Below are 24989 nucleotides of genomic sequence, written 5' to 3'. Positions count from 1 at the left end.
GCACCTTTACACACACATTCATGTCAGAACCAGGCCCAAAAGAATGTCTCTGGCCTGGGGAGAGATGAGGCCAGGATCGACATCGTTCAGAATGGACACCGGCCCTGGACCATGTATCTCATTGGGTACCATGGTGTGTGATAGTTTTTTCAGGTGATGTTAATTGATTTTGTACTACCTTCCGTAGAAGTGAATGGTGGTATAAATATTTGGACTGGGAGCCCATGGTTGTACATAATAGATTGCGAACATATGTTGTGATCATGTGATCATTTTTATTCCTTAAGGGTTGCATGACTGTGATTACAAATGATCAAAGGGGGAAGTGTGATGGAAAAATACATGTTAGCCTACCTTTTAGTCATATAAAAGGTAGGCTAACATGTTTTCCATACCGTGTATTGCTTTGCCAACCTGCTTTTCCTCAGTGTCGTCTACGTATTGGCCTTTGTGTGTTCAGTGAACCCCTTTCGGGAGATGTTTTCAGAGGCGGTTTTCCTGACATCCTACTTGGGGACTTCCTATCTATTCTGGGTACTTCTCCTTGCGTACCTAATAGAGAGACGCAGGGCGAACTCCTATCTGAGGCCTTTTGATTATTGTATTGTATGCTTATGTAATTGTTTGTTGTCTGAATGTTGTAGTGTAGCATTGTTTGTATGTTATTGTATCATTATTACTCAAATATATGACCATAATGACCAACCTTATTTTAAATGCGACAAAGACAAAAGAGTTGGTCGTTGATCCCAGGGGCGTGGGGGCTTTGGATTGTAAGTTACAGTGGAGCTCTCATGTGGAGTGTTTGTTCAAAGATCGGTCAGTGGCTAAATTTTTTGCATATACCATGGTTTGGATAAGTACATTATGTTTTACAGAGCTACCATTGAGTCCATAATACGCTATTGCATCACAACATGGTTCTGTAACCTGACCGTAAAAGCCAAAGCATAACTTTAGAACCTTGTTATGAGGGCAAGGAAAATAATGGGGACTTAGTCTCCATCCTCCTTAAAGGAGATTTTTGAGGACACAGCTTGGTTTTAAGATAGCCACAGGCCCAGCCCATGTCCTTAACATGGAGTATGAGCTGTTGCCTCTGGGCAAAAGATACTGGCTCCCATTTTGTCGGCTAAATAGATTAAAGTTTTCCCTAGTACCGCTATCAATTAAGCTACTTAATGGAGGGACCTTTCCCTGATCGAACAGTGCAGTAACTGGTTGGGCAATAGAGCAATAACTAGTGGGCAGTGCAATCATCCTTATGGATTATTTTTTTATACTACTTATTAGAGGAACTGTGTGTGGGGGCGGTTGGTGTGTTTGTGTGTGTGTGTGTGTGTGCGCGCTTAGAGCTATGTCTTTTATAATGGGTTTCAGAGTGGGGGTGATGCCATGTGTTTCATGTGTCTATGTAAAATCGTTGTGAGTGTCAGATGCTCTCTGTGTGCCCAAAGCAAATTTCTCTTGTGAGACAATTAAATACTTACTTACTTAATTGTGTACAAGTATTGTGTGCTTTTTGCATTTAGAGATCTCATCTTTCCTAGAAGCAATATCTGTTCAAGGAAATTGCCACGACAGTGATGGCAGTCTGCCGCTTTTCCACCGCACATGTAGCTCGACTCGACACGACTCGACACGACACGACTCGACACGGTAGCAGCACGGGTGCTTTTCCACCGCAAATAGTACCTCCTGGACGTGGGCGGGGTCGGCTGCGCGAAAGGGCCGTGACGTATTTGTGTACGCGACGCAAACAACAAATACGCAACCCACACATGGACAGAACCCACATAACAACAATGGAGGACATCGATCGCATTACTATTATTAGCTGGCATGTTGAAGAAGTTGGAGAAGTGGAACATGTTGGCTGCGCGCTGCTATGGATGTTACCAGCATGGTTGCCATGTCGCTCTCGTGACTTCGTCACACTCTCTGGCCAATCAGTCGCCGGCCGTCTGCCGACGTCACCTTTTAGCATCGGCTCAGCTCGCTTGGAACCTAGAGCGAGTAGGTACTAGAAAAAGCAGCCACTTCAGGTACCAGATACCATGGTACCGCGGTGGAAACGCAAAAAATGCGAGCTGAGTCGAGTCGTGTCGAGTCGTGTCGAGCTGGTACCATGCAGTGGAAAAGCGGCATTAGTCTCGTGATCCCACTCATGAGCCTGCACCTTGACGTGGTGAATGGGTTTAAGACAGGCCTTTTATATTTTCTGTTTGTCACAGTCTATCTTATTTTTGATACAATGCCTTAATTAAACCCCTTCTCTTGTTTGCAGTTACTGGAAACCAGAGTATATTTTATGTTAAGTTAGATAGTCTTTTTTTCCCTCAGATCCCAGTCCATCATGCTCCTTACTTGTCTGCCATCATCTGCCTGCCATCATGCCTCATGCATCACCTCTCAGCGCCCTGCTCAGCTGCATCTTATTCCGTTACTCTAGCTCTTTCACAAAAGTGACACGGTAACACAAAGGTAAAACACACCTGTACCTCCCCAGGTGATCTATAAGCATTTCCTTTGCTAATGCTCCACCCAGTGTTCAAACACAAAACTGCATATATATTTACATGTCACATGTACTGGATGAAATTCTCCTTGCTTATTAAGCTCTCCATAACATGGCCTCCCCTTACATCTCTGACCTCCTCTGGAACTACAGCCCTAATCAATACTTTTTTTTTTTTTTTAATAATTTTATCATACAACATGATTTTTCATTTAATTATTGACATCCACCCTTTTTATGATATTTATCATATTATCATTTCAATTTATTTAGAACATTGTCTGAGTAGGCTGACGTAGGCTATGACGCACAACGCAGAACTGTCGATAGCTGAATATCGTACTATGCTGATTTTACATAAGCATGTTGGTGTTCAACATCTGTTGTAGTGAACATTCTAAAACTGGTGTAAAATGTTGCTGCCATATTAATAGACACGTTGAATGTTATCGTTATGATTCTGGAATCCTGCACGTAAACTGGTTGGCAAAAAAAGAGCAAAGACGGACGGTTCACTTGACGGAGAAACCGTCACTTTCCTCATATCAGACAACTCGTAACTCTGGATGAAAATAAAGGCTTTCTTTTATTGTCACTCTCCTTTTAAACCTTTAGAAATAACCTCCTGAATCCTTGTTATAACGCTGTGTATAATCCCGGACCGCAACAGCTTATCGGCATGTTGTTAGTGTGTGAAATTCAGCCCAGTATCAGCCGAGTTGACTCTAATTTCCACATTGTTTATTTGCTAACGTTTGTGAATAACAGTGGCTAGTTGGCAGAACTCTTTTTACACACCAGTAGAGTGTTTATCAGAGCGGATCCCTGAATGTGACGTCACCCGTCATCTCGTCTCTGTAAACAACGGATGTTGCGCAGCATTTATTATGACGTCATTATATAGATTCTCTCTCAGCACCCCCCCCTCGGACTGACTTCCCGCGTCCCTGACCGGCCCTGAGTGATAGGTTATGCAATTAAGGAAAAACAACGGTGGGCCTCTTCATAACTAATTTATATATTTTTGTAATTCAATAATGTGATAATTATTTAATTTTTTGCAGCCCCCCCACCAGGAACTTGGTGCCCTACGCACTCTGCGTATAGGGAGCGGCGGGCCTGAGCGCAACAGTGTGGTTCCGGAATTAAAATCCCATTCATTTTCTCAATAGAGGTTTTGATTAAAAGCCATAATGTCATAACCATCCAAGGTATACTTGCCTGATTGTTACCAAAAGCTTTTTTGATATCAATAAATACCCCTACTGCATTTTTAGTTGAATGGCGTTTGTTATTTCATCAACTGATTATATATATATATATATAATGCGAGTGATGTTGATCAGATGAATCTGAATATTCAGGAATCCAAATTCACTTAACTTTTGCTTTTCTAAGAATGTGTCTAGTCTATTGTTGTCGAAATCCCCACAATTAATTATTTGACCAATGTCCTGTCGATGTCATTAAAATCTGTGGACTTTTTGTTTTTACATTTTCTAAAAATATTGAATATTTCTGTATCCTCCACTGCTTTGAGAAACAGCAGTTGAGGAGCTTCTAATGCTTTCATTCCTATGAAAAAAAAAGATATTATTTTTTAAAGAAGTACAATGAAAGCAGTGGAAGCTCCTCCACTGCTCGGTTTCTCTGTATTGCATTACAATAATTATATTTATATATATTACACACAACACATGCATTAAGTTAAAAGTGGACGTCTTCGTTGCTTATTTTTAAAGAGATTAAATGGAGCAATAGCATCTTCGCCAACATATACTATATTCTCCATCACACAGCTCAATGTGTTGCTTATCTATAGTATCTTCCATCTAGACAGCTATTAGTACATTGATGTACCTAGCTAAAGAAGTAAGACATTGGATTTATAGTAACTTCCCACACTGAAAAGATTTCAAGGAATCCTCTGTACGATAATGGATAGCTTTGAAGCCACTCGTCATCATCAAAATAAATGCTGGCCATGTCCTTTTTCTGCTCCCATGGAGAATGCAGACGACACACAAACTATGGTCAAGGTCAAACCAAACTTGGTTTATTTATAAGGGGAAATGGGAGGAGCAAGTACTCGGATTGCCAGAGTTTGGTCAGGCAGGCATGTAGTCACACAGAGAGGGTTTGAGATACTAGATTACAGTACTGCTCGAAAAGAGAGCAACTTCTTACAGTCATCACTTTCAGTCATTTTGATAGAATTAAATTTGTCCTGTGCTGCTCTCGTTAACCCTCACATTTCTGTGGTGCAGAATGTTACGTAACAAAAATATGTTTGTCGACGGCGATGACGTAAGAAAGTAATTGCATTCCCTCATCTGAGAAAAAAACTGTTGGACCACTTGCGTGTTGATCCGACCAGACAGCTCAGGGGCCAGACCGACACGGCTAAGGACGTTTCCCGAGTCTTCTGAAGTGTCCCTTAGAGAGTAGCTTTCTGATGAGCCCGTCAATGGATGGGAACGTTCATCCGCTGGGTTCCTCTTTTCAGTCAGCCATGTTAGGTTCACTTTGAGGCTGCCTTCATTTGCCCCCCCGATGTTTTGTGTGGTCGGGGCCACCAGTCTTCCCTCATGTGGAGCGAAGGGGACACTCTCCGGGGCCCTTAGGTTCATCTGCCTTGCTAGCACGCTTGAAAAGTCATAAACTACTTTATTGGGCACGTGTGCCCAAGAGAGCAAAAGGTCAGCAAAATCTCTGGGGCTTCCTGCCCTAAGAAGCCCCTTCAAGCTGTAGACTATGCCACACGGACAGAGTATTGCCGCCCAACCTCCTACAGGGATAACAGATTGTGTTCAGTTGGAGGAACAAATGACATAGGTTGGAAAAACACAATAATAGTGATGTGTCAGAAAGACTGCAATACACAAACCTGATGCGCCCCATATTTTTTGGAACACCTTCTCAAAGGACTCTGGTGTCTTCATCTCGTCTTTCAATCTGAAGATGAGGTCCATCCTTGATCCCCGAGGGTCCAGGTCACACTCTTCACATAGTTTTCTGACCACCTCAACCTACATGAGAAATAACTGGTTTAGTCATCTCCTCCCTGATTTGACCTCAGTATATAAAGGAAGTGACTTTAAGAATCCACACAGCACAAACCTCCTGATTCAGGAGCTCATTCAGGAGATGGTCCTCGGTCACAGTCCACTCAGCATTTTCTCCTGGAGCCTTGGGGGTTTGAAGTTTCTGAAACTCTGTGTTAAGCGCCACTGCTGACCTCCTGGTTCTTTCACCTATCCATGGTGCCCAACAATCAAAGGAGGGCGAAACTGCATATGGATTCATTTGGATACCTGAAAGATAAAGTATGCAACACTTTTGCCACCATACAAAAAAATTATATTGCTGTGCATGGTCTTCAGAAAATAACATGTAATGTATATCAAATATACAACATATGTAGTTTACTTGTCAAAAAACCAAGGGCAATATGTTCGTTGGAAACAGAATCCCAGAAGTCCTCCATATTCACTTCCCCTTTGTAGTCATCAGGTGGGCTTTGGAGGTCACTCACTGCAATACATTTTCATAGGATGATCACAAGTGCATAAATGAGAGTGACCATGGAAAAGCATTTATACTGTATGAAAATAAATATTTACCTGTCTGATGAAAAGACCCTTTTTTGTGAAGGTCCATTATCACAATGGGGGGTTGGTCACCGCAACATACACAGCTGAAATCATAGCTGTGGCTGGACATGGCTTCAAAATGAAGGTACCCGTGCATCACGCTATCAGCTGGAGGGAACTTGGTCTTCGTCAGTTGTTCAAGGGCCTGGACAGCGCTCCCAACAGCCTGATTAGTCTTACAATTGCAGGATGAAAACGATTAACTATTTCAGTTAGCAGACATACACAGGGCATTGTATTAACTAATGACATAAAAGGCTAACCTGGAGCTGGTACCTCAAAAACAAACAGAAATGTAGTCCGAGGAGGAGATAATCATTGAAATTGTGAACTCCATCCGTGAACTCCTGATATCGGTAAATCATGCCACAGTCCTCGCATTTCCTGCAAAATGTAGAGACATCTGGGGATTTGAAGTGGAGAGGGTGTTAACGATTTACATTTTACCACATCATTTAACACAGAGATTACTTCATTGTACTGCACAAAAGTGAAAATAAGGAAAGACATACCCTGTACAATGCCATCAATGGTCAGAATCTTGGCCTTTTCCGTTATCACAATCGGACGACTTAGAGAAACAGCCCCAGGGCAGACCGTGCAGAATTCTTCCTCTGGTGTGAAGGATCGAGGGTAGTCGCTCATGTGTTTTCTAAGGTGATCTGGCAGTGTCGTTGGAAGCCGCTTATGTTGGGAAATATATTCAACCATTTTTTCCAGGTCTTCTCCTTCGGGTGGATAGCGAGTGAAATCGTCCTCTGACACACTTGTGTTTCCCAGAGTACCGGTTTGAATAGGTTGGTTCTCTGAGATGTACTGGCTGGACCTGACCTTTTGGAAGACACCAGGGCAAGAGTGCCACTTGGCAATGGATTTGTGTTGACACGATTGTCTTGTTTTGCTGCAGCGACGCTTGGCACTATCTAAACCTTCACTGCGTACATTCGACTTTGACGTTACTTCCATGCGGTGATGTTCAGAGTGTTTTCGTAGAAGATGCAGATTCAAGTTTTTTTTGAGGATCCCTATTGCACACCGGGGACAAGACACCACAACCTTGCTCCGCCTCACTTGCGCAGTAGCCACTTTTGCCTCCTGAGAACTGTGGACATCCTCCACAATGTGGACCTGGTTCTCTGTAGCATCCCGAGTACTGTGACAATCCTCCATAATGTGGACCTGGTTCTCTGTAGCATCCCGAGTACTCTGACAATCCTCCATAATGTGGACCTGGTTCTCTGTATTATCCCGACTACTGTGGACATCCTCTTTAATGTGGACAAGGTTCTCTGTATTATCCCGAGTACTGTGGACATCGTCCATTATGTCAACCTGGATCTCAGTGGCTTCCTGCTTACATTGGACCTCCTCCATATGGCCACTGAAAACCATGTTGACATCCTCCTCATGGTCTGAATTATTTGTGGTGGCAGCCTGATCCACCACTTCAAGAACTTGAGCGAAACACTTTGCCATATGCTTTAATAATCTATCTCTCCGGTCAAATAACAGTGTACAAGAGGGACAGTGGAAATGTGCTCTCTTCTTCCAGCATTCCAAATTACATTTGTAGATGGTGTAGTCTGGAAAATAAATGTATTTCAAGTCAAACCGCAATGTTTTTGTTTCAACATGTTGGTGTGTTTTCATGTTTCAGTGGTCAATGGCATTTTGCTTTTATTTGTTTCATACCTCCATCCTCTTTCAATTGACATTATACAATAAAGGTTAAAGCGTCAATACTAAGCTTTAATTTTGGGGTATTGCGATACATACTCCATAATTGAGAGTGGGACGAGTGGAAGGAATACATCAGGGAATACCTTTGAGCTGGACTGCTCGTAATAGGTGTCCTTCCAAATGTTTGCAGACCCTACTCCTTATGGTAGGCTTGAATTTATCCGGACTGCAGAATGGGCAGTGGATGGATGTACAGCAGGTGACACACTTTTCCAGGGGAGGTCTGACACCCGTCTGCTGGACTGTAATGTGCGGACTGAACTGGAGTAGATAGATCACAGTACAGGGCGGTAGAGTACAGATGGTGAAGAGAAGAGAAATTAGATTTTGGGTAATTGAGAATTGTGTAAATGAATCAACAACAAACCATGCATAAAGTAGCAATCACCAATTATCCCTAACCAGAGGTTATCCCAAAAGCTCTGCCATACCTAAACGTTGGCTCGCAGGTTGCAAAAAATATATTATCAAACAATCAAGATAGCGAATTATCCATAAACAGACACAAAATGGTTTCTACAAATGCATTTCTGACTTTGGGCACACTCGCAATACGAATCAGTCACATTCAACATGGTTATAATGTTTTGCCAACCAATATATCGATATTAACAATATCTCTAGTCTCTACATACTACAACATGATGTATCCACCAAGACGGGATGATGCAGGGCTAAAGACATAAATAAATAAAGTTTACCTTGTCGTTAAATTTCGCCATCTTTGGAGGAGGGATAGGTTGAGAAAAGCGTTGTGGAATAAAGGACATTTTGTAAAAGTTTAATTAATTATTGATAACAAACTTGATTTTTACTTTGCTAAACATGTGCCAGGTAGCAAGATATACACTTCAAAACACATATGTTAAGTAACTAGACGAGGGATATGAATTTGCTAAAAACAATACAAAATACGATATAAATACTCACAGTTGCAGGTCTTCCCCTTTTCTTTTCACTTATGTTAAATTAATCGTACAACGTCGAAGGTGTCGCAAAACGTCGAAAAACGTAAACAAGATTGTCAACGGGAGTGGCCGACTGTGCCTCAAAACGTCGAAAAACGTAAACAAGATTGACGATTGGGGCAGTTATGGGCCGACTGTGACTCAACGTCGGAAAAAAGTCGAAACCTCGAATTGCCAAGCAACATACCCCGACTCCAGCTGGATGCTAAGGGGCTTCTTTGAGGCGACTCGTGGTGGGTCTATGTGGAGGACCGGCCGCAGGGTCGTTCACAAACTAGTTAGGCTACGCCCTCCCATACTCAGTTTTGTTCGCTTTGCATTGGTGGAAGTGAGTAGGGGGAGTGATTAAGTAGAGCCTTCAGATTGGACAGTTTGACTTTAGAGGTACCGTCATGTTTTGTGTTTTTTTTTTTTTACCATTATTGTTTTATAGGGACAAACATTAACAAATTTATCCTAGAGGGGATTGATAAAGTTCTATCTATTGAACAGAAAGAAACACTTGGTTAAACTTACACTATACCACAGCATTGGCCTACTGAATGCCACAGATATATTTTATGCATTGGACTGAATGTCACATAAATATATCATTGAGTTTTTGCACGTTTGCAACGTTTAAAAGTTCAAGGAAAAGTATATGCTTCTACTGGTGTTGCTTAGGTCAATATCCTTTTGAGGAAGTGTTGTTTCTGAATATTACTGTTAAGGGCCAATAATGCTTACTATCATACAGTAGTCACCATGTCTGTGGACACATTTGTATGCAGTCACATAATATACCAGAAATATAACAGAATGACAATCCTGTTCATGAAATTCATCGATAAGCTTATTTATGGAATTTAAGACAATGCTTAGAAACATTGTTACCGGTTTATTCAATATAGCCATAAGAAAGAAATATTTCAGTATTCTCTGATAGTAATCATTCCAATTGCCACTAGGTCAGGGCTTTCGTCCATGAGTGTTTATATCTAGACAGTAGACCACCAGAGAGTTTGAAGCCGCTATTTCAAAAATGAGGCAAACGTGAAAAATGCCCCCACTTTTCCCCAAACAGTATATATTAAAGGGCCCTTTGAGGCTAATGCAATGCAAGAGTAATCGGCCTTCATCCAACTTTATACGTTTCAAAAACAGAAAACTTTATCAGATGCATTAATGTTTTCATTATAGTCTTTGTTGTAGTCAATTTCAATAGGAGTTTTTCCACCTTAACAATACCAATGGGCCTCATGCATGTCACAGCGTCCGATGTCGCAGGTACCACAGCGTCGGGCAGTCTAAATATAATTTCCTTGACACCGTTATCTGCCAATAACACCTCAGCCATGTACCAGTAGTTGAGGCGTCAGTTGTTCAGGTGTGTCGACATCAACCAGATGCAAGCTGCTTCGGAGAACAGAGTTGTTCAGAACGTCCTCTGTTCCCCTTGCCCAACAACAGTGTTAAGGTTCCCTTATATTGCCTCATCATATTGCCTCATCAACCCTCATGAGGGCATCTGGATTAATTGGGACATTGAGACACAGATGCTCACTGACCACATTATTGTGTGTGTGAGAGGGTGTTGAAAACCTGATTTATAATAAATCACACAAATAGTGCTGTACAACGGGCACCACACTGCATGGTCGTTCTGTTTTATCTGACCAAAAATTAGAGATTCTGTTTCAATAACGGAATGCTAACATTTTGAGTTTTTTCTCCGACAGACCACAGCCCTGACTGATCCTGATGCATTCACTATTCCTTGGGGTGCCAGCAACACCTTTTTTTTTTTCTGATACCCTGCATGACGTGCTGTTCTGTGGTTTTTGGTAACACAATGTTTATATCAAGAGCATACAATAAGCGGCCATTCATTACAATTTGGTGTATTGTGCTCTACATTCATGATACGTTTAGACAAATGTGGACAATTGGATAACGACATTGTTGTATTTGCATATTTTATGCTATGTATAATACTTGATTTTATGTATACTTGCATGTATATTTATTTGGTAATACTTGGCAAGCATTCTGTCTACTTGACTACGTTGATCGGCGGCTGTTCAGTTTACGTGCTCTATATCGCAGTGGGTGGAGTCCAACAAAGGGAGAGGTAACCCCTCCATCTGCTATTGGCTAATCCCGGTCCACCATCTCCCATTGCCTCACTGCACTGGGCTGTCAAATATCATCGCTTTACACACATAAACTTATTTCCGACCAAGGTTTAATTTGAGGGGACCGGTATCATCTCGGCACCATGGGACTTACAAATGATCCAAACTATCAGAAACTGGAGCAATGGTACAAAGCCAACGTTGGAAACCTCAATATGAGGAAAATGTTTGAAGCAGAGAGCGATCGATTCAGCAAATTCAGGTAAAAGAAACAAGAATTGCTACTTACTTATCCGTGTCAGAAATAGTATCGGTTATTACCAACATTACCAATGTTCTGTAGCAATAATAATAATAATGGTTATTTAACGTCAAACTATAACAAGGAAATATAAGACAGGATGTATGTTGGAAACTGTGAAGACGATTTTTGCTTAGTGACATCTTGTCCAACATATATACATATAGTTCGTTTTGGTGAAATATAATATTTCATGTGACACGGGGATCCACATATTGTTATAATCGCGGATGTTCTTTCGCCATTGGACACAACACTGGCGACACAGCTTGCATGAGATATTGTGACAAGGTCATCCTTTCAAATGTACACCTCTCGGTTTTTATTTGCAAGCGAAAGGTCTTTCAAAGTGGATCGTCAGGAGATAATCATTTGCGGCGCTTTTAAACCAGTACATTGACTGTGTGAATCATAAAAACACGCATAGGCCTCGTATCGTTTGGTAATAATACTAGCTTGCTATCATAGCTAGCTGACATTGACCCACTAGTCTGTAAGTAAAGTGGTCAGTGGCAGCAATATTTGGGTAACCTTTGCTTTCAAAGACATTTGTGCTACATAGTAAGAGTGTCAAGCGGCCAGTGTGCCTGGTTTCAAGAAAATATTCCCATTAAGGTCCGTCTACGTGCGGTTCTGCACACCTCGTCGCAGAACCACTGTCTGTCTGCAACTTCCTATGTTGACAGCCGAGCCTACGATATATCGCATGATTTATTCACTGATCTATCGATAATGTATTCTCTCAATTAATGTCTCCTTTTTTTATTAGTATAATATTATATGTTTAATAAAACAACCGAACAATTTCTTATTATAGCAGTTTTTTTTTTATTTATGTGGCAGTTTTTTACGTTATGCATAGGCGATTTGGCTCCCAAGTCAAATATCCGTACCACCTAATTTTGCACTCTGTTCTTGTTTGTTGTTTAACAGTAAGACTCTTGCGACTGACGATGGAGACATCCTGCTGGATTACTCCAAAAATATCATCAACGAGGATGTCATGGCTATTCTTTTTGCTATGGTAACCATCCATTCATGCAACAGTCTTTTTCATTGCTTGTGGTTTTAGAAAGAGAAAAGGCGTGGCGCCGGCATTAGCCGTGTATGTTAGGGATGAAGCCGTTTGTGTCAGCTGTAATAAAACATAAGCCCCTCTGCTCGTAGCAATATTGCTTGGTCTCTAGACTCTATGCCTTCCCATGGTGTGTGTGTGTGTGTGTGTGTGTGTGTGTGTGTGTGTGTGTGTGTGTGTGTGTGTGTGTGTGTGTGTGTGTGTGTGTGTGTGTGTGTGTGTGTGTGTGTGTGTGTGTGTGTGTGTGCCCCTATTGCTTCAACCAACAGGAGATTCTATTGTGCTTGTCGGGACCTGACCTGCTTGCCTTCCCCTCGCTGGGAACATGAATGTTTCTGCTCTATCGCTTCTTCCAATCAGTCACTGAACTAAGGCAACCTGTGTCAAAAGCAAAACCTGAAGCATACCATCAGATTTTGAGAGTCAATAACACGTATTTCAGGACACAATCACCAGTCCAACTCGAGCAGTGTCGCTGTTTTCACTTATTCTGATAACATCTCCTGGAAGGCGGTTGCAAAGCACGTTTTGACTGAAAGGGACCCAATGACTTCCTCTTCCAAATCGAGGAAGCAAATATTGGTAAACGGACAGCAATTGTCTGTCTTCACACGCACACATGCCATTGTTGAAATGCAACCGTATGTTACACGGTTATGTTTGGGTTGTGACTTACACAATGAGAGTCGGGCTGCCAAGTGTGTTGCAGGTATTACACAGATTGTTCCTCTCACCCCCCCCCCCCCCCCCCCCCCTTCCATACAGGCCAAGTCGAGGGGAGTTGAGGAGGCAAGAGAGAAGATGTTCTCAGGGGATAAAATCAACTTCACAGAGGTACTGACAAATGAATAAAACGAACACAACCAATGGGGCACAGTAAAATACAACTCTCATCAGGCCTGCACACCAACTTATCTAGTGAAGTATACTAACTAGAGTATTGCTAACAATAGGCTAATGCTATCTGCCACATTCGGGGTGATGACAGGTTTAGTACTCTGCCTGTGTGAATTCCTGCCAAATTAAGAATGATATCTGGCGTTGAGAAAGACGGCTGCCAGACAATAGACCACTGCATTGTCTGGGTCACCGGTATTCTCAGAGACTGAGACTACGTATACATTGTGCTTAGTCATTCAGGCCAGGGGCGCGAGCACACACACACACACACACACACACACACACACACACACACACACACACACACACACACACACACACACACACACACACACACACACACACACACACACACACTGTAATGCAATGGTGTTGCATAACACTTACATCACAGTGACTGTGTAGTTTGTATGACATTGTATTGAAAGGGACCAGGATGTTCAACACGCATGGTGATGTCGAAAGGCAAATAGATCCGGGTCTCGTTTGTATAAATAACATTATGTCCATGAGTCTGTGTTGCATTTACGAATAACACCAAAGAGTGTACCTTACTGAATAATTTCTGTGTATGCAGGGTCGTGCTGTTCTCCACGTTGCCCTTCGTAATCGCTCTAACACGCCCATCCACGTGGACGGCAAAGACGTCATGCCAGAGGTCAACGGGGTTCTGAACAAGATGAAGGCCTTCTGTCATGTGAGTTGTGTGTGTGTTTATGTGTGTGCGTGTGTGCGCCTGCATGCTGCATGCTATATGTTAGTATTGGCTGTTGTAGTCTTTTGTGCTCTCCTGCTATGGTTCTCAGTTAGCTCACCTCTTAACTCGTGATTACTGTGTTAAGGTGTTGCGTTGCTCACATTTTGATCAGGTACTATTCTTGGGTGTCTCCCAAGTCTTATAGAAAGTGGAAAGGTCAAAGAGTAGTGGAACCAGTCTTTCCTGTGCTACAGTAGCAAATACATATTTGTCTGTGGAATTAACCCAAATGGTTGTAACTTGTATGCTTTATTTGTGACGTCTATAAAATGTAAAATCGTATCACAATCTTAGCATCATCCTTCCGGCTCTTGTCTAGTTCTAGTCCTGTTGGGTCTAGTCTAGTCTCAGTCCTGCCGAGTCTAGTCTCAGTCCTGTTGGTTCTAATCTAGTCTCTGTCCTGTTGGGTCTAGTCTAGTCTCAGTCCTGTTGGGTCTAGTCTAGTCTCAATCCTGTTGGTTCTGAATACAGCTTCATTACAGCTTTTCTGTGTGACCTTGTGACCTGTGGATTGGGATTGTTTTCAGAAAGTGCGCAGTGGCGATTGGAAGGGCTTCAGTGGAAAGGCCATCACGGATGTGGTCAACATCGGCATCGGAGGCTCTGACCTAGTGAGTACCGCACCCCCTGAGCCCTTCCCCCTTCATATTAAAGGCTGATGCTCTGTTACCTTGCGAGGCAGCTGGATTCGCTAGATTATGATCCCACGGGAATCAATTTAACCAGGCTTCAAGCTATGCGTTTGTGTCTGAACTTTTCCGATCAGCTACGTGAAAAGTGATTGACAGTGATAGATGGGTGGTTCATCCAATCACCTGCCAAGTACCTTTTGAAAGTGCCTGCAAAACGCCAACTCCAAACTCTGCCAGGAAACACCAAACCCTAACCATAGAATGTTTGCCAAAGCATACAACTACAATTTTCATACAATGCCATTGGTTTGATGCCATTGGTTTGATGCCGTTGGTTTGATGCCATTGGTTTGATGCCGTTGGTTTGATGCCATTGGTTTGATGCCATTGGTTTGATGCCATTGGTTTGATGCCATTGGTTTGATGCCATTGGTCGGTGCAGTGGGCTGTACAAATCCAAACCCAATCATTGTGACTTGAATGCTTTTCAACAAGTGTTTGTTCAGACTTTTTTTCCACTCATTAGCTCGATGTTCATCATAAGAACTTGTATTTAACAAACTGTTTTTTTACATACAAACCGATTTATATTAGTTTAAATTAGCTTCACACTCTCTTAATAGAAAGAGGAAGTCAACCTAAGTACAATGATTTATTAAGTGACGGGAAACAAAGCAGTGCTTTGTTTACTTATCGGTTTGCAATTTCCAAGAGTTGAGGCAATGGACCTTTTGTGAGTTTGATTGTGAAAGTTCAGGTGTCAACCGTGAGGATGAGAAGATTTGATATGGCAACAGAATTGTATCAACAGAATTGCATTAACATTTTGCTCAGGTATCACTATGATTATGAGGCAATGGTGATTGTACAAAGTGCAAAGTGTAACCTTAGCAAAGATTGAGGATTCTGCCTATTGGCAAACATAATAAAGATTCATAGATCAGAACTTATTAACATGGCACCACAATGGTTGGTCTATATGACAGAACTGCCTTGTTGCTTCTGGACAGAACACAATTTGAAAATGGGGTTTAGGAATAGCCTGCTGAATAAAAAAAATATTCTCCAAAACGTAATCACACTTATAATATATTTGAAGGGGCCGCACTCAGTTGAAATTGTTAGGCAGTAGCCATGAGCAGCCCCTAGCACTGAAGTCACTGTTGACAAACACCTTGTCATTTTGCATTAGCTGCCGGCCTCACGGAACTGAAGCCAGCAGCTAAAGCAACATGACAACATTTCACCCAAGATGAATGTCAACTGGTCTCCACCAAGAAGCCTGTATTTCAGCCTAAGTTATTAACAAAGAGAGAGGTGGGGAAATGTGAGGAATGATGGTGCATAGACACTACTATTTGAGTGTTTTTTGTGTTAGTTAGGGGATGTTGTATAATGTGGCCAGTGAAGCCATTTAAAGACTGTAGCTGTGATTAAGGGTTATATGAATGAAATGAACGGTTTCCCTGTTGGCCCCTAGGGACCGCTCATGGTTACGGAGGCCCTCAAGCCCTACTCTGAGGGAGGGCCAAACGTGTGGTTTGTGTCCAATATCGACGGCACACACCTCGCCAAGACCCTGGCTCAGCTCAACCCAGAGACCTCCCTCTTCATCATCGCCTCCAAGGTAGGGAGAATACACTTACTCTTATGCATACTCGGACGGGCACACAGTTACACAGGTACTAGTTTGCCGATGGACGTGCAACCAGAAACTCTCTGCGTAGATTAAAGCAGCAGCCTCAATATTTGAAGTAATGACATTTTTACAAGGCGTATAATGCATATCGAAATTATATTTTACAGTTAACCATGAATAATGAGCACAATGACTCTCAAAACAAACAATGTATTTTAATTTAAATGAATCATTAAATGTCTAGCTTTCTTTTCTTGATACCCATTCCATCCTAATTCCTAATTCTTGCCTAATTTATACTAATTTATAATTATCTCATTCTGAAAGATGGAACTCTCTGTATATTTTGACGCTCACATTTATAGTGTGGCTGACGGCCTGACGGGTTTGTTGTTCTGTGAAACGTTATCCGTCCACTCTCTGGAGGGGAAGGGGATCAATCTGTTTGTTTGTCCGTGAGCAAGACCGACACAACATGTCCTCTGGGCTCAATCGTTCTTTGGGTCCCTCTCGTTTCAGACGTTCACCACCCAGGAGACCATCACTAACGCAGAGTCAGCGAGGGAATGGTTCCTGAAGACTGCCAAGGACGTAAGTGGATTAGTCTGCTGATGACCTAGTTGGTCAGCAGAAATCGGATCGCAGGCCTCATCGGCTAATGAACTGTTTTGTTTACATCTGTCTGCCTTTTTTATTCCTTGATTGGGTGTTTTCAAAAGAGACAAAGTATCTAAATCATAAATGTCATGTTATCCTTCTCCCCTTTTTGTTACACAGCAAGCCACCGTAGCCAAGCATTTTGTGGCCCTCTCTACCAATGCAGTGAGTAGCCATGTTTTCAGCCTCTGTCTTACTTTCTGAATCATGTCCTCCGAGTCCCCTCCCTTAAAGGCATTGTGAATCATCCCCTCTGTCTCTCTGTCTCTCTGTCTCTCTCTCCCTCTTTCTCATCCAGCCCAAAGTCAAGGAATTCGGCATTGACACCAACAACATGTTTGAGTTCTGGGATGTAAGTATTCAACATTAAATTGCTGACTCTTACTGTGCTCGTATGAACACGACCACACCTGCATGCTGTTTTACCTAACTTAAATATCTACTATATGACACTTAATGGCACCGACAAAAGTATACTAGAACAAACCAACCAATTGCTGCTTGAACAAGGCTTTCTCGCTTATTGGCTGACTGACGGTGATGTTGTGTTGTGTCCGCTTATCCTCAGTGGGTTGGAGGCCGCTACTCGCTGTGGTCCGCCATTGGTCTGTCCATTGCACTGCACATAGGTATGTCTGCCTGGGCTGGAGCCTAGAGCCATTCAGTCCTAATGCACTGTGGGGCAGTTCTCGGATTGAATTGACTGATCGATTGAGAGTCACTGCTTTGACTTTTAAGTTCCAACTTTATGACATTATGTCCCTGAAAACCTGTTGCAAATATAATTTCAGCACTAACTTATAGCGCTGGATATATCTATTCAAGTCATACAATGTTTGTATATTTCTATGTGTATTTACGATAATCTATTTTGCATTCTGCTGCTGGTCTCCAGGCTTTGAAAACTTTGAGCAGCTTCTCTCTGGGGCTCACTGGATGGTAGGAACCACTTTCTCTAGCCATGCTCTGTAGGATTGATTTAGGTTGTTGCATTAGAGGGCGCCAAAGAGTAGAGTCACAGTGACTCACTTGGCTTATTGTCCTTTTTCATCTGTACTTGCAGCAGAACATTGATGTTGTTAGTTGGTGTTTTGTTAATACTTTCTAAAAGTATGAAAATCCATGCTTTTACTGATATATTTTGATGATGATGATGATGATTATAATTATTATATTAAACAAAAATAAAGCCAGCAAACCTACCTTAAACAATATCCGACGGTTGTATCATCTCTGGTCACCAGGACAACCATTTCCGCAGCACTCCATTAGAGCAGAACGTGCCGGTGCTGCTGGCGGTGCTTGGCATCTGGTACATCAACTTCTTCCAGGCGGAGACCCACGCCATGCTGCCCTATGACCAGTACATGCACCGCTTCGCTGCCTACTTCCAGCAGGTCAGGAGGAGTTTAGCACTTTAGAGAGTCAGGAGTTTACACGATCCCCCCCCCCCCCCCCCCCGTGGTAACCATATCGAATGATGAGGGCTCCAACTTGCAAATATAAAGAAGAAGAAGAAAATTATCTTTCTATTGAATAATTTTTTTGTCGTTACAATTCAGTATGCTACTTTATAGTGAAGCATGTTGTCGAGGTGCAGTCACCAATTCTGTAGTTCCCCGGAAAATATTGAGACCAACCGTGGCAGACATATACCAATATTATTATCATCATTCATTTTGTTGGCAAAAGTTTTTTTTTTTGTTAGATAGATAGATAGATAGATAGATAGATAGATAGATAGATAGATAGATAGATAGATAGATAGATAGATAGATAGATAGAATAAAGCTCCACTGTGTTGGTCTGATCCACAGGGGGACATGGAGTCCAATGGAAAGTACATCACCAAAGATGGTGCCCGGGTCGGTTACCACACCGGACCCATCGTCTGGGGCGAGCCAGGCACCAACGGACAGCATGCTTTCTACCAGCTCATCCATCAAGGTGCTACAGCCGCTCGGCTCTGAACGGAGACACCAACATGTGTCTCAGTTATAAACAAACTGCTAAGTGGACAGGTAGCATGTCTTTCCTGCTTATTGCGTAATTGTGTAATTGTGTAACTGAAGGATCTTTGTCTCCACAGGCACCCGCATGATTCCTGCAGACTTCCTGATTCCTGCCCAATCCCAGAACCCAATCAGAGACAGCCTTCACCATAAGGTACCGCCCACATTTACTATTTACATTCAGCTTTGTTAAATAATGACCTTTTTTGTCTAATGATATAAATTCATGCACGATAACCTTTTTACAATTTTCAGTAAGATCTTAATCCGAATAACCAAAGCCGGTACTGGATGAGGTGCATATGGCACTGTTTTTTGGGTGTGCTTTTGTGTAGCGAAAATCCGCAATCTGTGATGTTCCACAGATTCTGGCGGCCAACTTCCTGGCCCAGACTGAGGCGCTGATGAAGGGGAAGACCTCTGAGGAGGCCCGCGGGGAGCTGGTGGCTGGGGGGCTGGGAGGAGAAGCCCTGGACAAGCTTCTGCCCCACAAAGTAGGTGGAGGAGGACTGCTCTCATTAGTGTGCTGTTTGGTGGGGATGAATGGTACAAACAGTGCTTCTGCTGCTACCAATGAACCCATTTTACTGCACTGCAAAGACACAATCTATTCTATTGCACCGAATCGCAACAATTCAGGCATGTATCCTTCCATCCACAAATGGAAAACAAATTTTCTGCCAAGGCGATATCCTTCTCTACATGATGAGATAGTTCCTGTATTTTTTTGCACAGAAATATCGGCCCCTCAAAAGCTTACGTATTGAGTGTTTCCTCTGTATTTCCATGCAAGGTATTCGAGGGGAACAAGCCTAGCAACTCCATCGTCTTCAAGAAGTTGACTCCCTTCATGCTGGGCGCACTGGTTGGTAAGTCGGGATTGTAACTGTTTTTACTAAGCCACCCGGTAATTAAGTATGCTGTGGTGTCCTTACAGATGAAATAACCTAAGGCTTGGTATACATGATTCATTGTGGACAGGCTTTTAATAGATCATTTTTACTGATACCGTTTTTTCTCTAAATAGCAATGTTTTAATTAGCCAGCATCTTATGTTCTTTGGAGAACCAGAAATGAACCCGGGAAATTTCTAAATGAAAAACAATTAGTTTTCTCTTTTGTGATATGAAAATGTTCCCAACCTTCCCCATCATAGTTTCACAGATGAATCACTGTGTTTATTTATGGGCTTTTGTTCTTTCTTTCTAGCCATGTACGAGCACAAGATCTTTGTACAGGGGGTGATGTGGGATATCAACAGCTACGATCAGTGGGGGTAAGAGTGTGACCTTTCGAGCTGTATTTGTGGTGTTGTATGCCTTGATAAGTAACAGCATTTAAGGTCAAACTATATAGATATAATAATCAGAAACCAGGAACTGTATGGGTTAGAAGTTACTTTAGGAGGAAGTCGTATGTTCTCAGGTCATTTTTAAAATACCTCATGTAGTGTATTTACTTTTTAACTGTAATGATTCTTGCTGTGTATATCACTAAATAATCTCTTAACAAATTCATAATGAATGGATTGTACTTGATTCTTACTGAGTCCAAGACATCTGTCAACAAAAGAATAATCTATCACCCAGATATCTAAATCAATACCCGGTTGAGGCTGTGATATGGCAAACACCAGACTGCCTGAATGCTGTGGATGAAATAACATGCTGTGATCCTGTTGCACAGGGTGGAACTGGGAAAGCAGCTCGCCAAGAAGATCGAACCGGAGTTGAAGAGCGCCGATGAGATCACCTCCCACGACTCCTCTACCAACGGGCTCATCAGCTTCCTCAAGCAGAACTTCGCCTGACCTCCTCATCATCATCCCCGGCCATGTTGCCCCTTGCCATGTCCACTGGTTGAGAGGTCCACTCTGTAGTCGCTGAATTTGCTTATCTGTTTGACGCGTGTACGTTCTCTGTCGATCGTCATAGCCCCTGACACACTGGTAACCAAGCACTTTATGTTTGTGATCATTGGTCAGCTAATTTTAATGTTAATCATGTCTACGGTATAAGGGAATAACCAGCCAAAGGGAGTGACCAGTAGCTATTTCCTAAAGGACTGTTATCAATATCACCTCCCTCAAATGCATACATATATTTCTGTCATTTATGAATTTGACCTTTTATCCTCCCTCCACACACACACACACACACACACACACACACACACACACACACACACACACACTTCCAAGACATTGGCCACTGACTTTCAGATTAAATGTTCCATTCGTCACTTTAATTGTTCTCCTGAGTGGTTATTGTGGAGAATAAAATAATAAAATAAAGCACGTGTATTTTATAGTGGTTATGATCATAATGGGGTGTGGATGTGTCAAGGAATTTTGTTTCCTGCAGGAAGGCTTTGACAAATTGAACACGAAACAGGTTCCTAAACACGTACCATGTCACACATAAAAAACATGACCAGGGCGTGGCTTCATATTTGTGGCTGTCGTAGCGCGTCTTGTCTACTGATCATTCAGACCTGGTAGATGACTTGCAGAATGGAAGTCTCAGAGGGCTTGTTCTGGGGCTGTGCTGTTTGCACCCTGGCCACAGCTTTATACGTATGGCTGTGGGGACAGGGAGGGGGTTGCCTTGCTGGGTTGGGGGCTGCAGCCACGTTGGCCCTAGAAGGTCAGCTGTACATTGGGGGCTTCCACGGCGTCTTTGGAGTGCTTACTATGTGCTGTTGCTTTGGTTTACACCATTTTATTCGGGAACAAAGCGATGAGTTTTTGCCCATGCATGGAAAATCGGTGTTGATAACAGGTAGGGTTTATTTTTCATAAACAATTGTTGGTCCTATTAAACATTAAAATAAAAAACATGTTTAATCAAATCATTATTTAGGGGCATATTAATTTGTAATCTTGTGACAGGAGTGAACCCTTAGTGTTAAAACATGCTCTAGATTTAAACTCTGTAAATGTTACAATCTCAAGACAACCTTAAGACATGCCTGAAACATACCAAACCTTGTTTCCTACCCAACCCTCAAGTGAATGGAACACCTTTTTCATTATGTTTCCTTGATGCACCTTGGCACAAAGATAGCAGCCCGTTGATGCATCTCCATTACAGGCTGTGATACAGGTTTCGGCCATGCACTGGCCAAGGAGCTCAGCGACAGGGGGGTACAGGTGTTTGCTGGTGTGCTGGATGAGCACGGTTCTGGGGCCCAGGAGCTGAAGAAGCATGGGTCCCACCGTCTGGAGGTGCTACAGCTGGATGTGACGGACCACTCTCAGGTGGACCGGGCGCTCCAGCACATAACGGCTGCTCAGCTGGGGGAGGGAGGTGAGGTGAATCTGCCTACAGCTCAGATCATTCTAATCATTCAGTGGTCAAGGTTTGACTCCTAAACAAAGCCTTTAATGATTATTAATGAACACAAAGTATCAGTAGCATCACTAGGCTGTTTTACTGGGGGCTAAAGCCCTGGAAATGATTTAATTAGCCCTGAATATAATTTTTGGATAAAAAACAAACATAACCAGACACACAGCAACCTCAAGTGAATTAACCTATCCTATCCCCAGTAAGATCCATACATATATATATATATATATATTTATATATTTAAGGTCTGTCTCACTTGTATTCATTTTACTCAAAGCTTTTCTTAAAGCTATAATAAACTGTATTTTGTTTATTTAGGTAAAGCATTATGAAAAAAAACTGCATGCACAATAAAGCATACAAAAAAATTGCCTCGCGTTACGCGCGCATTTCCATTCTCCCTCTGGGCTAAGCCCCGGATGTTTATGAAACGCCCCTGCTAAGTATCAAGTTAATGGTCCGATTGTACTTGTCCTGTATTAAAAGGGGCAGTGCAGAATTTAGTGGCCTTTAGCTATATGGACTTGATAGAGATGAAATGTAATGTTCATAACTATGTTTTAAGTAGTGTACAATCCCATGCAGCTATTAATCTGGTTTTCATAACCTCTGAATGAGCTCTATATTTATATAGGGAGCGGGTCTACATCCAGGGAGCCTGCTATATTGCAGCATCATGTTTCTACAGTGCCGCCCCAAACTGTTAAATGATGCTTTGACTTTTAATTATTTTTATCCTTGAAACTATTATTCCCTGTAAACGATGACTTTTAGTTTTACAGACTAAATACAATTGAGCTCATCACTTGATACCATGATATAATTTTGAAAGTATCGATGGGTAACTTACAAGCAAGTACAAAGCACAGTAGCTTCTCCTACTCCCTTGCAAGGGAGGGCTGAGGGTTTATGGACCGCTAGGTACCACTAAATCCAACTGACTGTACCTTTTAGATAGAAAGGTAAACCGTCCCATCGGCCTGTTCCATTGGTGTTATGTCTCCCTCTCGTGGCAGGTCTCTGGGGTCTGGTAAATAACGCAGGCGTCCTTTGCTGTTTGGCTGATGCCGAGATTCTGCCCTTCACAACCTTCAGAAGATGCATGGAGGTCAACTACCTGTCTGCAGTCTACCTGTGTCAGGTGTTCCTTCCTTTGCTTCGGAGATCGAAGGGCAGGATAGTCAATGTCACCAGCATGGGAGGTAGATTCAGCTGAAAAGCACAGGGGGAGCTGCTGCATCGGACCTGCGAATATCTCTATTTCATGTATTCACTGCGATATCTACTGTTTTAGGTGAGGTGCCCTTCTGCTTCTTCTCTGCCTATGGAGCCTCAAAGGCAGCTCTTGGTTGCTTTTCCAGAGTGCTGAGAATGGAGCTGGCTGCTTGGGGTGTGAAAGTGGTTGTCATTCAACCTGCAGGCTTCAGAACGAGTAGGTCCTCCGTTTGATCCACGTCGACCTCTACTCTTTGCAGTATGACTAGATTTCCCTATTAACACACGTTTTAGAAAATCAACAAGCTCGGGTGAACTTATTGGTCTGAGATGCGTTTTTTTTTGCTAATAAACTCAAGGTTCATGTTGGTTTCAGACATCTTCAAAGGCTGTGAAGAAAGTAAAAAGAAAATTCTCCAAAATCTACCGTCAGTTATCTGCAAAGACTATGGGGAGACGTACGTTTGCTCCATGCAAGACTGCCTCTCCAAAGTGGGCCAACAGTCGCCAGAGGACCTGCGACCCGTGCTGAACGACATGTGCCACGCACTCATGGCTCCATCCCCCAAGGCCCGCTACACCCCGGGACAGATGGCCTGGCTGCTCCCCCTCCTCTACCACCTCTGTCCCACGGTCATCTCCGACAAGCTCCTTAAAGGCCACAAGTTTGTTGACTGTGAGCCAGCAGGTTTAAGTCCAAAAGCTGGTTCCGAGTTGACTCAGACTTAATAGTGGGATTTGTGGGAGCAAGTTGGGTACAGGCACGATCGAAGCCTGTTTAGAACCCTCCTTTAAACCATAAGCATTGTTGTCATTACGTTCATTAACTCCTGCCACTATGCGGTCATTGATGAGTCTTCGTCACAAATGCTTATCTATGACCATCAAGTTGTTTGTAGTACCAGAATAACTAAAACCTCATTGTAAAACAAGAATCAGAACTAAAACTGTATTGGATAATTCCCCTCCATCAGTACATGTTGACATTACCATAATCTTTCCATCCAGGAAATTCTATGCAGTAAACTACTCTTGGGTAGTTTTTATTTATTTTTTATCTACAAGGACAAGAGGGATTGAACATTAAGTCAATAGTTTAATGGACTCGTTTCCAAATGTAATGCGAGTGTAAAAAATCTATTACAGAAGAATGCATCACATTGCATATCCATTAACCTAAAAATATATACATTTAGAAAAAAGGATGTATAACATCCAAACATCTTAAAATAATGTTATATCCGAGGATATTCCTTATAAAAAGTACTGACTAAAGTACTGACTAGGAAAAGAGAACACATTAATATAGTAATACACAGCTGTTTAGTCCAGAGTGATAATGGGCTAATCTTGAGGTTTTAAAAATATCTTCTTGGTAGGTTCTGTAACAGTTTGGACGACGTCCTTTTCGATAGCAGATCTGTCCCTCTTCTTGGCAAACTTTTTCTTCATACTGTC

General features: G+C 42.4%; 4 protein-coding genes and 1 long non-coding RNA gene across 8 annotated transcripts in view; 2 read left to right on the top strand and 3 right to left on the bottom strand.

Moving 5' to 3' along the window:
- Positions 1-4552: 4552 nt before the first annotated feature.
- Positions 4553-9176, bottom strand: LOC132464678 (uncharacterized). Of its 4 annotated transcripts, XM_060061191.1 has the most exons (11): positions 8842-9169; positions 8613-8633; positions 7995-8172; positions 7456-7754; positions 6684-7404; positions 6435-6574; positions 6142-6346; positions 5948-6052; positions 5639-5832; positions 5406-5547; positions 4553-5306 (listed from the first exon to the last, which is right to left on the bottom strand). In XM_060061191.1, exons 2-11 carry the CDS (start codon positions 8631-8633, stop codon positions 4735-4737), a joined length of 2577 nt encoding a protein of 858 aa, XP_059917174.1. In that variant the 5' UTR covers positions 8842-9169; the 3' UTR covers positions 4553-4734. The 4 variants fall into 4 exon arrangements, 3 of the variants coding, with proteins under 3 accessions (XP_059917174.1, XP_059917173.1, XP_059917175.1); XR_009527323.1 differs by having other exon boundaries at positions 6448-6574; positions 6684-7754; positions 8842-9176; XM_060061190.1 differs by having other exon boundaries at positions 6684-7754.
- Positions 9177-11015: 1839 nt separating this feature from the next.
- gpia (glucose-6-phosphate isomerase a) lies at positions 11016-20835 on the top strand. The gene is made up of 18 exons (XM_060061186.1): positions 11016-11255; positions 12228-12318; positions 13135-13203; positions 13847-13966; positions 14554-14637; positions 16139-16285; positions 16817-16888; positions 17075-17119; positions 17253-17306; positions 17523-17583; positions 17850-17893; positions 18199-18351; positions 18772-18901; positions 19044-19120; positions 19332-19460; positions 19760-19835; positions 20176-20242; positions 20653-20835. The coding sequence occupies exons 1-18, from the start codon at positions 11137-11139 to the stop codon at positions 20774-20776; spliced, it is 1662 nt and encodes a 553-aa protein (XP_059917169.1). The 5' UTR covers positions 11016-11136; the 3' UTR covers positions 20777-20835.
- LOC132464677 (uncharacterized) lies at positions 20807-21256 on the bottom strand. Its single transcript, XR_009527322.1, has 2 exons — positions 21134-21256; positions 20807-21103 (listed from the first exon to the last, which is right to left on the bottom strand). It is a non-coding gene; the product is annotated as an uncharacterized LOC132464677 (long non-coding RNA).
- On the top strand, positions 21247-24880 carry hsd17b2 (hydroxysteroid (17-beta) dehydrogenase 2). The gene is made up of 5 exons (XM_060061187.1): positions 21247-21746; positions 22059-22274; positions 23333-23518; positions 23611-23748; positions 23908-24880. The coding sequence occupies exons 1-5, from the start codon at positions 21467-21469 to the stop codon at positions 24258-24260; spliced, it is 1173 nt and encodes a 390-aa protein (XP_059917170.1). The 5' UTR covers positions 21247-21466; the 3' UTR covers positions 24261-24880.
- mphosph6 (M-phase phosphoprotein 6) overlaps positions 24608-24989 on the bottom strand; it is a 2463-nt gene continuing 2081 nt past the window's right edge. The window contains exon 5 of the mRNA XM_060061188.1: positions 24608-24989. This exon is cut by the window's right edge and continues 16 nt beyond it. Coding sequence (XP_059917171.1) covers positions 24876-24989 — 114 coding nt within the window. The 3' untranslated portion in view covers positions 24608-24875.

Source organism: Gadus macrocephalus, chromosome 9, assembly GCF_031168955.1.
Source record: "Gadus macrocephalus chromosome 9, ASM3116895v1".
NCBI lineage: Eukaryota > Metazoa > Chordata > Actinopteri > Gadiformes > Gadidae > Gadus > Gadus macrocephalus.
The sequence above is the reverse complement of the archived record's forward strand: the minus strand, read 5'-3'. Positions and strand labels throughout refer to the sequence as shown.

Coding starts and splice junctions, on each gene's coding strand:
- LOC132464678 (XM_060061190.1), bottom strand. CDS start 8,633: ATGGCGAAATTTAACGACAAG. Junction 7,755..7,994: donor ACGAGCAGTCCAGCTCAAAG/GTATTCCCTGAT, acceptor TTTATTTTCCAG/ACTACACCATCTACAAATGT. Junction 5,833..5,947: donor TGCCCTTGGTTTTTTGACAA/GTAAACTACATA, acceptor TTTATCTTTCAG/GTATCCAAATGAATCCATAT.
- hsd17b2 (XM_060061187.1), top strand. CDS start 21,467: ATGACTTGCAGAATGGAAGTCTCAGAGGGCTTGTTCTGGGGCTGTGCT. Junction 21,747..22,058: donor AAAATCGGTGTTGATAACAG/GTAGGGTTTATT, acceptor TCTCCATTACAG/GCTGTGATACAGGTTTCGGC. Junction 23,519..23,610: donor CAATGTCACCAGCATGGGAG/GTAGATTCAGCT, acceptor CTACTGTTTTAG/GTGAGGTGCCCTTCTGCTTC.
- gpia (XM_060061186.1), top strand. CDS start 11,137: ATGGGACTTACAAATGATCCAAACTATCAGAAACTGGAGCAATGGTAC. Junction 12,319..13,134: donor TGGCTATTCTTTTTGCTATG/GTAACCATCCAT, acceptor CCTTCCATACAG/GCCAAGTCGAGGGGAGTTGA. Junction 16,889..17,074: donor TCCTGAAGACTGCCAAGGAC/GTAAGTGGATTA, acceptor TTTGTTACACAG/CAAGCCACCGTAGCCAAGCA.